General features: G+C 37.0%; 2 protein-coding genes across 5 annotated transcripts in view; one reads left to right on the top strand and one right to left on the bottom strand.

Annotated features, from left to right (window-relative positions):
* AFF3 (ALF transcription elongation factor 3) overlaps window positions 1-12308 on the bottom strand; it is a 521667-nt gene that overhangs the window by 163671 nt on the left and 345688 nt on the right. For all 4 annotated transcript variants that reach the window (XM_072844520.1, XM_072844518.1, XM_072844517.1 and 1 more), the window contains one exon: window positions 5874-5925. In XM_072844520.1, coding sequence (XP_072700621.1) covers window positions 5874-5925 — 52 coding nt within the window. The remainder of the gene's footprint in view (window positions 1-5873; window positions 5926-12308) is intronic.
* On the top strand, window positions 10669-11343 carry LOC140643101 (negative regulator of P-body association-like). Its single transcript, XM_072844521.1, has one exon. The coding sequence runs from the start codon at window positions 10725-10727 to the stop codon at window positions 10929-10931; it is 207 nt and encodes a 68-aa protein (XP_072700622.1). The 5' UTR covers window positions 10669-10724; the 3' UTR covers window positions 10932-11343.

Genomic DNA, 12308 nt, shown 5'->3' with positions numbered 1-12308 from the left:
CACTGCTCCTCTGCACATATCATATTTTCTTTCTGTTTCTCTTTATCTTTAGTTTTTAGCAACTTCACAATGTTTTGAGATGAGGTTTTATGTATTTTTTAAATCTTTCTTTGAGTTAGCTGAGTTTCTTGTATTTATAAGTTAATGTTTTTACCCAGTTTAGTAAGCTTTCAGCTATTACTTTTTCAAAAATTTTTTCTGATCTCTTTTTCTGCCCTATCCTTCTGGGACTTCAATTACATGTATATTAGACAATCTGATATTGTCCCATAATGCACTGAGGCTCCATTCATTGTTTTTAAATCTTTATTCTTACTGATCCTCATACTGAATAATTCTTATTGGCTATCTAGTGAAATTTTCATTTCAAATATTGTTCTTTTTATAGTTCCAGAATTTTCATATAGTCCTTCTTTATAGTTTCCATTTCCCTGCTAAGATTTCACTTTTTTCAGTCATTATGATAATTTTTTTCCCTTTACCTCCATGAATATATTATAACAGATGCTTGGAAGTTCTTGTCTGAAAATTCCAACATCTAGGTCATCTCAAAGTCTATTATAGTAACCACTTTTTCTCTTCATTATGGATCACATTTTTCTATTTCTTCACATATCCTTTAATTTTTTATTAGATAGTGAATATTAGATAATGAATGTTAGTCAATGATATGCTATAGAGACTTTAGAGTCTGTTTTAAGACTTTAAGCAATGTTGATATTTTTGTTCTATCACACAAATTATTAGCTGATTGCCTGAAACTTATGCATACTTAGTGTTCCACTTTGTCATATTTCATTTTGGTTTAGTCTTTAGTTTTTAGGATGAGTCCTTTATTCGTAAGGTAGAGCCTCTCTGAGGTTTTAAAAAAAAACACAAAACACAAAAAAACAAAAAAACCTCAAGGTGTTTACCAAGCTGTTATAACTGGATGGGAATCAAAATCCAAACTCTATGGGCAATAGTTGTAGGCATTAGGCAGCAGCTGAAAGCTCTGCTCAGCTTTACAGCTTTCTAAGCTATTGTTTTCCATGGGGCTCAATGGCATCTCCCCCACACTTATGCAGTTTAGTGGTCATCCAAGGATTGAGAGAAATTTATATAAAGAAGTGGAGCTCTATTATATATGGTTCCTTGCTTTCTGGAATTTCCTCCCTTAAAGCTCATCTACTCTGGCAGCCCTGAACTCCACTTTCTAACACTTCAAGCAAATATGAATGTGGCTTTCTCCTTGAATTCCAGTTGCTCTTGGTGGATTGAAGTGCCCTCAGGGGATAAGCTGTATAAATGTAGATCTCAACCAGTCCTTTTCCTTCTTTCAAGGAACAGATATCCAACATTATCTGCCTTCTTTTAGTCAGCCTCTAATGCCTTCAAAAAAACATTTTGTCCAGCATTTATAATAGTTATCTGCAGGAGAGTTAATCTAATATAAGCTCTTCTATTATTGACATAACTGGAACTCTGTCACAGAAATTTTGATTTATGAGTTTGTGTATGTGTGTGTGTATTAAGCATAAATTATACCTTCCATCTTTATGAATACTCATAGGATCTTATTAAATAAGATATCCTAAGGAGATCAAGTATTATCCAGACTACTCTGTCCTGCCAGGCAACGACTATCTTAAACTTGTCATGATTAATCTCCTGTTTTTATTTATTCATTTATTAGTTTCAGGTCTACAGCATAATGATTTGACATACAGTTGACCCTTGAACAATGTGGTCAATGCCTCAATGCCCTTATAGTAAAAAATCCATGTACAACTTTGACTCCCCCCAAAACTTAACTACTAATAGCTTACTGTGACTGGAAACCTAACTGATAAACAACTCAATTAACACATATTTTGTATATTATGTATTATATACTGTATTCATACAATAAAGTAAGGTAGAAAAAAATAAAAAGTTATTAGGAAAATCATAAGGAAGAAAAAATACACTTCCAGTACTATACATATTTTATGGAAAAAGCCCCCGTATGTAAGCAGATCCATGCGTTACAAATCTGTGTTGTTCAGGGGCCAACTACACATAGCTACAGTTTTTTTTGTTTGTTTTTGAGACCTTTTAGATCTATTCTCTTGGCAACTTTCAAATATACAACAGATTACTATCAACTATAGTCACGATGTTGTTCATTACATCCCCAGGACTTATTTATTTTTATAACTGGAGATTTGTACCTTTTGACAGCTTTCCCTCATTTTGCCCATCCCTTACCCCACTCCCCTACCCCTGCCTCTGGAAACCATCAGTCTGTTTGTTTGTTTGCTTGTTAAGATTCTACATCTGTGTGAGATTATATGGCATTTGTCTTTCTCTGTCTGACTTATTTCACTTAGCATAATGCCCTCAAGTTCCAACCTTGTTGAAAATGGCAGGATTTCCTTCTTTTTTATGGTCAAATAATATTCCTGTGTGTGTGTGTGTGTGTCTGCATGTGTGCATGCCTCACATTTTCTTTATCTGTTTATCCATTAGTAATCACTTAGTTTGTTTCCATGTCTTGGCCATTTTAAATAATGCTAATGTCTTGCTTTTAAAAGAGGCCAGGGAGGAAAGATGCTTCTTCAGTAAATGAGTTCCCTGTCTGGAGACTCCCTATTATATACTATAATTTAAATCCATATAATGGCTTTGAATGACTCACAGGGTCATTGAATTATACAGATAGATGCATGAGTAAGCATTACTGAAGCGGAGTTTCTCCCACTAAACCACGAGCAAGAAAAAGATAGCTTTCCTCATGTTTTGTGTGTATGTTATCTTTTCTTTGTGTGTATGTACACTTTTCTTTGCTCTGCTTCTTCACCCCTTCAGCTCCCATGGAGCTTATCATTTTTGGTCCGTTTTACTTAGGTTCTTTCACCTTGTTTCATCTTCTGGCATCTATACACTCTCTCTTCTCCCAACTTGGCTTCTGAATCATTCTGGTTGCTTCTGAACTTCTTTTTTTTCTGAACTTTAATATTATGAGTTGAATAATTTCCCCTCAGAATTCATATATTGAAATTCTGGCTTCCAGGACCTCAGAATGTAACCTTATTTGGAGACAGGGTCTTTATAGGGGTAATAAGGTAAGAATGAAGCCATGAGGGTGGGCCCTAATTCAATATAACTGGTATTTTCATAAAAGGGGGAAATTTGGACACAGACCCACACAGAAGGAAGATTATGTGGAAAAACATAGGGAGAATATGGCCATCTGTAAAACAAAGAACAAAGCCTGGAACAACAGAAGAAACCTTCCTTCACAGAAGAAACCAACCCTACTGACTGCTCTAAGACTTCTAGCCTGCAGAACTGTAAGACAATAAATTTCTCTTATTTAAGGCACACAGTCTGTGGTACTTTGTTATGGCAGCCCTAGCAAACTAATGTACTTACCACTTAGCAAATAATCTGATCACAGTTTTTCCACTTGATTCTAACTTAAGGCTTGCTTTGTCTCCTAATATCTACTCACCCCTCAGCTTGGTAAATGGGCAGAAAAGCAAAATAAATATGTGATCTGTGTCTTAATTTTTTCACTTAAGTCGAATGACTTTTCTGATTCTTAGGTTCCTTGTATATAAAATAAGGATATTCCCTACCTTAACTGTGTACCTAAATAAAGCTCAAATAAAATACCAGAAAGAAAGAAAAAAAAATACCGCAAAGAGCATATAAAATGCTACACAAAACTCAGGCTTCCCGAGTCCTTGCTCTTTGTTCATAATATGCTCCTTCTCTTGCCTAATTACAAGATCGTTAGAGGGCTCAAGTTCAGAATTCTCCACTTAAAAAAAAAAAAGATTTATCTATTTATTTGAGAGAGAGAGAGAGAGAGAGAGAGAGAGAGAAAGGAAGAGCAGGGAGGAAGGGCAGAGAAAGAGGGGGAGAATGTCCCAAGCTAGATTGTGCTGAGCATGGAGCCTGATGTGGGGCTTGATTCCATCACCCCAATATCACAACCTGACCTGAAACCAAGAGTCAGATGCTTAACTGACTGTGCCACACCAGTGCCCCTAGAATTCTCTGCTTTTTAAAGAGAAATTCTTTCAAGCTAAGACTTCATGTAGTGCAAAAGGCAGGATATGAGGCAGATGATGAATGTGAGGTGATGCTTCAAGCTTTTAACATTCTGACATTTCCAGAGGGTTTAAAAGTAATTCCTCAGACTATTTATTTTTATAAGAAACTAACATATGGAAACAAATTCTTTCAGAGAATAGACTTTTAGAAATGCTTAAGAAAAGAAGAACTAGGGATGCCTGGGTGGCTCAGCAGTTGAACATCTGCCTTCGGCACAGGGTGTGATTCTGTCGTCCAGGGATTGAGGCCTGCATCGGGCTCCCTGCAAGGAGCCTGCTTCTCCCTTTGTCTATGTCTCTGCCTTTTCTTTCTCTGTGTGTCTCATGAATAAATAAATAAAATCTTTAAAAAAAAAGAAAAGAAGAACTAATGGTACATCAAACTGCATTAACAAAATTGGAGTATGTATTGAATGTAATTTTAAAATTTGTAAAGTTAAGTGTGGAATGCTAGCAGTGTTTCAACATATTTTATACATTCTTTTGTCTGTTTTAAAAATGATTTTGTTAATGAGAATTTGAAAAATTGTTTCTATAATAATTAGCACTTTTATAAAATTATTCATAAGCATATAATTTATTCCCAAATAGCTTACATTCTAGTTGTATTGATTCTTACCAGTTTCAAATGTTACTCAAAAGAACCAAATTTTTAAATGATTCTACCCTTTTCAATTCTCTAGAATGCCTCCAGATGGCATTAAAACCCTTCTTCCATTATATTTTGCAGCACAAAAATTTAAAAATTAATACTATTTTAACCATTTAAGACTAGTCACATTCATTATATCATCAGAAATCATGACAGTGGGACTATTGAGAACTTTTAGGGCAATATCTTAATAAAGGCAAACATATAATTATATCCTTTATGAAATACATAGCCTCCTATGCAAGCCAAAGGATCTTTCTAGACTGAGAAACAGATCTTGGACAAAATAAGACATTCAATAATATATCACAAAGTGTGATTTCTAACAAACAGCATTGCAGATGCTTAGTAATATAAGCACTGGCCAGCACACAGATAAATTCACATAGCTGTCTTATAATACAAAAACATATCTCACCCCTTAGAGGATAAGCATAAAGATTCTTAAGGAGCCAACCTGTTACTGATTCCTGTGAAGCTAAAGTAATTTGTTAACTTGTGAATTACTTAATTTAAACTTTGGTAGAAAAATCTGGTATCAAATTAATCATTAAAACACGTTCGGATTCTTTGAATACTGAGAGGAAAAAGACAAAATCTAGAGTGAGGAACACATGCTTCCTAAGTTCTTTCTATTATGTTTTTAAAGCTGCATTCGTTAATTCAAAAACATAACAAATTATTGGGATTCCAGAGATATTTATAATCATACTTTTTGCATAATTCAGAGGTGAGGTTGTAGATGGCAGGCTTTTAAAATCACATTGGTACTTCACAGTTATGTAGGACAGAGTATCTCAGGATGTGTGAAAAGTCCTGCGATTATTTATGACAGTGCCGAAAGTCTCCAACAAAATTCTAAAGGTTTGCCTCCTTTCTCCCTGACGACATACACCCTGAAATATTACTACATTTCTATTTCATAAGGAGGAGTATTTGCATTTTGAAGATTACTCTTACTATGATAAAGCATAAGAAAGACCTCAAATTGCATCTGCACCCAAAAGCATTTAAAAAGACATCATTATGAGAAAGAGAACCACAGGCTTCCTTCCATTATTATGATTCCTCTTACAAGATACTTGCACTGCTTCATATTACAGGCATATTATCTGGATAGAAACAGGAAAGAGACTTACGATGTATTCGATGTGCCATTGTCTGGACTCTCTGGCTCAGCATCACCTTTCTCTTAAAAAGGAAGCAGAAAAAAAAAAAAAACCAACATGTGAGTGTTACAGTCTTCAAGATTTAAGAGAGATTAAATATATTTCAATGCTTCTATTAAAAATCTTTCAAAATGTGCAGCAGGAGGCTTTTAAAACATCTTTTTTATTGTCTGAGAACCAGATTTGCAAGTCATTTCTTCTATATATTACAATTGCCCAGGCACAGATCTGTGAGTAGGTACTAAGGAAGCTGTTTGCAAACAACCAGAGGTTCAGAGTGGAGACCTTGCCAAAAGATGAATATCTTACAGATGGAACCTGTTTCCTTCCACTTCATTTTACAGAAAATTTAAGGAAATAAACTCTATTAGCATTCTACGTGCAAGGCATTTTGAACTTTGATCCCTTCTGCTAACACAAGCCAAACCAGGGCAGGCTGTATCAGAACTTGGAAGAGAGAATTTGACAGAACACTAAGGCTGCATCACAGCTTACAAGATCCCCAAGATTTATACCCTATTGAGAGCCCTGCCAGCATCTTTTGGGGACCCTGATTTAATGCAGAATAAGATGTAAGCCAGAAATCCTTCCAGACCATCTGAAAGCTTAGCTAAGAAATGTTTCTGCGGTCTGTGGTCACTGAAGACTTAATAGGTTTTAATTAAGGGAGCCTGGAACCAGTTCACTTTTTGTAGTTTTAAAGGGCAAATTCTTCCAACAATACACATAATGTAATTCTCAGAACCTTAACCACTAAGGGTTTGAAGCACGCATCCTCATTTTGTAAGGGGCTTCTTTTTATTTCCCTGAGCCAGGTAGGGGATAGAAGGAGAAGGGTCAAGACTGCACATGTGAGTTAGCTATGGTTCTGATGGTTGTGTGGTGCTAATAGTTGAGTAAACACTAGGGAAGGTGGTGGGTTGTAAGAAATGGGCCTGATGGTGGCAGCTTGCTTTGCTTTGTTTTTTCAAGTCAGGCCTGAATGTCTCATAGAACCTCAGGCCTATGGCACTGTACGAGCTCCCCTTGTCAGCTGCTGACATTAGCTTGTGATCACCTAGTGTAATCATCAAATTATATGATGAACATATCCCAAAGATATCCAAACTGAACTCCAGAGTAACCTTTACAATTTCTTCTCTTTTTCTTAAAGGAAATTAAATAGTTGTGAGGCAAAGAAGGCACAGTTATATATATAGTTCACACATCTATCTCAGATATAACTCTGGTTAGTATGTCTACACAGCGCCAGAAAAACCACAAGGGATAGTCACTTTGTTAAAAAGCCACAAAACTGATTTAAGTGCCTTGATCACAAACACTGATGAGATGAAGCCCCAGTACAGATAAAACCGTATTGAAATGAAAGCAGAAGCAGCAAATTAAGAGACTTGCTTTAAAGCTCATAGTTTTATACTATATTTTTGTCTTCTAGGCCAGCCCATGGTGCACTTATTATGTAGGAGACATGTTAGGCCTCATCAACTGGCTTTAGTGCTGGAAAATAACCTAATTTAGTACTTTCCTAATCATTTTTTCTGCTAAGTAACCACTATTTGTGCCAGAATCCCAAAATAAGAGCTGCAACACCTGCATTACAAAAGACAAAACTAAATGGAGGTTTAATTTCCCAAACATATTGATATACTTTTTTCCTTTAATTTGGAAAAATTGGTTATTTTCCCAATGCTAGAGCCACCTGTAATAATCCCACATACAATCATAATCAAGAATGTAGAACAGCAGGTTTAGTAGCAGCAAGCAATAGTAAACATTTCTAAACAAATTCTGTCAAAAAACCAGGAAATCAATAATATAAACAGAGACAATTGTTTGCATGTCTGAATAAGTATGTTTTACCTTGACCAACAATGCTGCCAAGCAACCTGCAGGTTGAGAGGGCCCAGGCCTTATTGCACATGGGAACTGGGGGCTGCAGGAATTGTGGGCTGGATCAGTGCAGGGACAAAGCTGCAGCTGATTACCTCTGCTTTAAGCAGCAGTTATGTTGTGGCAACAGGGAAAACAGAATAGGAAGGATACAATGAGGCCAAACAGGGCATTTATGGATGGTCCGAGAGGGAGTGTCCTCAGCAGATTCAATGCTGGTAATGAATTAACTTTCCGGGGTAAAAGTAAGCTCAGAATGGAGAGAGGGATTAAGCTGTGTTCATTGTTCAGAAAAAATAAAATGCAAAAATTTCCCCCAACATCTTGAAATTTTAGGTGATGCAATTTCTGAAGTTAACTTGAAATGCTCAAGTGGGGCAGCCCCGGTGGCACAGCGGTTTGGCGCCGCCTGCAGCCTGGGGTGTGATCCTGGAGACCTGGGATCGAGTCCCACGTCAGGCTTCCTGTAGGGAGCCTGCTTCTCCCTCTGCCTGTGTCTCTGCCTCTCTCTCTCTGTGTCTCTATGAATAAATAAACAAAATCTTAAAAAAAATTAAGATTCATATAAAAAAATTAAATGTTCAAGTGCACAAGCCACTAAGAATCATGGTCTCTTTATCAGGATCCAAGGGAAAACAATAAATGTAGACTAGAAAATTCTCTACAAAAAAATTGTCAGTTGGGTGCTCAGGAGAGGTTTCCCTGCAGCCACCAAAGAAGACTGTTTGGGGTCACCCTGGTTATTTCAGCTGTTTTCATGATAGATACCATACTGATCTCTTTGAGGAAACCTGCACTGACCATTAAGAAATGGGACATAAAAGAATGGCTCAGGAGCAGTGCAGTCATTTTGCATGTGGAAATATAGTTACAAAGAGGAAGAGAGGGAAAAAAAATGAGCCATAGGATATATGTATCTACACACACACGTAAATGTACAGGTTGTGTGTGTGTGTGTGTATATATATATATATATATATTTATATAATGTATAATATGTATAAACAGTCTCACTTCTGAAAAAAGACTAGATATTTAATAATATGTATATTATTAATATATAGTATATATATTACATGTGTACTATCAATTTGATGCTCCGTATTCATCTACTTGAGCCTTCCATAGTACCTAACATATACTACATGCTCAGTACACGTCTTCTGTCTCATGACCTGTCACGAATACAGATTCCCTGCTACCGTGAGAGAAGAGGAGAAAGAGGCACTCACCACTGAGATGAATATACGGTTTGAGGTATAAAACAGCTTGATGGCCCCAACATGCCACTTAAAAAAATTACAGTAGTGACACTTTTAATCCAATAAATGTACTGAGGACTTATACATTGGGCACTCTGGTAAGCATAAAGATAAACAATACCTAATTCATGCTCTTTAAACACGTAACATGACTGCGCTGTTGGAGTTGCCATTCTCCATCAGCAGAGCTACGAGGTGAACTAAGGACTGGTGGAAAAGGAATCAAAACCCACCTATGTATACTATGACTTTCCTTTATAACAATAGTAATCCATGTTCACGGTAATGACTTGGCTTGCATTTTAGTTCTGTTAGCCCTTTAACCACTATGCTAAGTGATATCGTTTCTAGATGTATAATGTAATGATTGCTGATATGAAAGGCGAGAGAGAAGGTACTAAAGATACTACCACCTCTGATTACAATTCTTACTAGTTCTATTATTACTTTTAGTGCCTCTAGCGGGTATTTATAACTTTAAATTTAACCTTCTATTTCTTAATTAATCAACTGCTGACAGTATCTTTTCCTTTATAAGTATGTGGTATGAGGAAATTCACTCATCTATTTTTCCCTTCCTCCACTGCACACAACTCTGCCTGGCTATACCTTTCCTTCTACATAGCCAAGATTTAAAATATTTATATTCTGTTCAGTAATTATTAATGAGTCACCCTCATTAATATTAATCCAATTAATAATTTAAATTTTGGAATTGCCTGTAGGCCCATTAGAAAAATTACAAACCAATAATAGGATTTACAGTATTGTAACGATTAAATACTAGTCACTAAAGAACAAAATAGTAAGACTGGATGTGTACAGAAGAGAATGCCACTAATGCTGGATGAAGGCAAGTGTTACTGGCATTTAGGTCAACTGTATTCCCATTCTTTTTTTTTTTTTAATTTTTATTTATTTATGATAGTCACACAGAGAGAGAGAGAGAGAGGCAGAGACACAGGCAGAGGGAGAAGCAGGTTCCATGCACCGGGAGCCCGACGTGGGATTCGATCCCGGGTCTCCAGGATCACGCCCTGGGCCAAAGGCAGGCGCTAAACTGCTGCGCCACCCAGGGATCCCTATTCCCATTCTTATACTTCATCACACCACATGTTAACCTGTCTCAATGAAAGACTATGCTTTTCCTTAAAAAATGTTAAACAGAGGGATGCCTGTGTGGCTACCACCAGCATCAGGCTCCTGCTCAGCAGGGAGTCTGCTTCTCCTTCTCCCTCTGCCCCTCCCCCTGCTCTCTCTTGCATGCTCTCTCAAATAAATAAAATCTTAAAAAAAAAGTTAAAGAGAGCATGCATTTAAGGCATATAAAATGTATTCATATATGAAAGTGTACATACACAGTTTTAAAAAGTTAAAATGAGTTAACTGTGGAAACACCTTCCAGGCCAGGAAATGGGTATTGCCATGAAGTAACCCAGAAGCCTCCTGGGCTTACATCCTCTTTCTGCCATCCCCATGGCTATCAAGAAATGGAATTTGGTGTTAATCATTCCCTTTCTTTTCTTGATGGTTTCTACTACCCATTTATTTGTTAGTAGATAAAATATTCTTTAGTTTTCCCTGATTTTAAAATTTATATAAATGGAATCAGAGGTCTCGGCCTCGCCGGGCCCACTGGAGAGAGCTGACGCCCAGTCCTATAATCCTTATGAGGGACCAACCTTGTGCCTCCGGGAGATCCATGCTCCCTCCTGGAAACACGCGGGAAACCAGGCCTCCAAAAAAGCACTGCCTCCTAGCACCACGGTGGGATTATCCGGAAGGAACTCCCAACGGAGGTAGTAACCCTCTCCCCTCCGCACCTTCTCCTGCATCACCCGGGCTGAAGTCGCACCCTCCTCCTCCGGAGAAGTAGTAGAATATACTTCTCACATCGCAAACCAGTCTCAGAGGGATTGGAGAATGACTCCATTTCCTTGGTATATTCATAAAATGGTTCACCCAGTGAGGACAATGAAGATTATGGACACTGCTGCCCTGCTTTTTCTGATGTCCTGCACCAGTCTTATGATATAATCAGCATAATTTCATCTCCTGAATTTGGATGAATTCTGGAATATAACCAAGATCAGGTTGTAGACGTCTTAAATTGAAGGCCATGGCCTGGATTCTGGTGAATTCACTAAGGCAAACAACTCCTGTGAGATGGTCCTGCAGCATCCATTGAGTACTATCTTTGGTGACACCCAGTCTTTGTTGTGTAACTTTGAATTCCTATAAATCCTTTAAGGTCCCAATAAATTTTGTTTCTCATTGCTCTGTTAGTTCTGTATGTCTACTATCTAGTAAGTTGTGAGTTTTTAGTAAATGTTTTATACTAACTCCAAATACAAAATATTACAAATTTGATGTTAAAAAAAAAATAAATGGAATCACATTGTATGGATTCTTCTTTTTTTAAAAATCTATTTATTTATTTGAGAGAAAGTGAGAGACAGTACACTAGCAGGAGGAAGGGGCAGAGGGAGAGGGAGAAGCAGACTCCTGGCTGAGCAGGGAGACCAGCTCAGGACTCGATCCCAGAACCCTGAGCTCACGACCTGCGCCAAAGGCAGACCCTTAACCGAATGAGCCATCCGCACACCCCTAAATGCATTCTTCTGAGACTTACTTCTGTCACTCAGTGTTAGGGGTTTTAGATTCAGCCATCATGATGTGCTATAGCATTGGTTCAGTCTTCCTCATTGTCATGCAGCATCTCCTTATAAAAATCCACCATGATTTTCTTATTCATTTGATTCTTGATGGACATTCATGGTTTTTTTTTTTCCCATTATGAATGATGTCATTACAAACATTCATGAACATCCTTCCTTGTGTATATCTTGGAGGAGTTCTGGGACATGGGGCTTACATATTCTCAATGTTGCTAGAGAATCCTAAACTGATTTCCAAATTAGCTTTTGGTTAAACTTTAAACATTTTTTCCAACTTAATAACATAGAGCACAATTTCATTATGGTGTTTGCATTTCTGAGTACCAGTGAAGTGGATATTTTATGCTTGGCCTTTGTGTCACTCCTTGTCAATTCTTAAAAAAAAATTTTAGTATTATTTCTTTTTTTTTTTTAAGTCATAGAAGCATTTTGTGTTCTTGATACAAGTCTTCTGTTCTTTTTTATACATGTACACATACTCCAGGGAATAACTGTTTCCAGTATGAATGAGTCTTTCTACTTTTTTTTCTGGAATCTTTGGATGACTATCAGTTCTCAAATTAATGTACATGAAT

The sequence above is a fragment of the Canis lupus genome, chromosome 11 (assembly GCF_048164855.1).
Source record: "Canis lupus baileyi chromosome 11, mCanLup2.hap1, whole genome shotgun sequence".
In the NCBI taxonomy this organism is placed as follows: Eukaryota; Metazoa; Chordata; class Mammalia; order Carnivora; family Canidae; genus Canis; species Canis lupus.
Note: the sequence above shows the minus strand (reverse complement) of the source record. Positions and strands in the feature narration are given on the sequence as shown.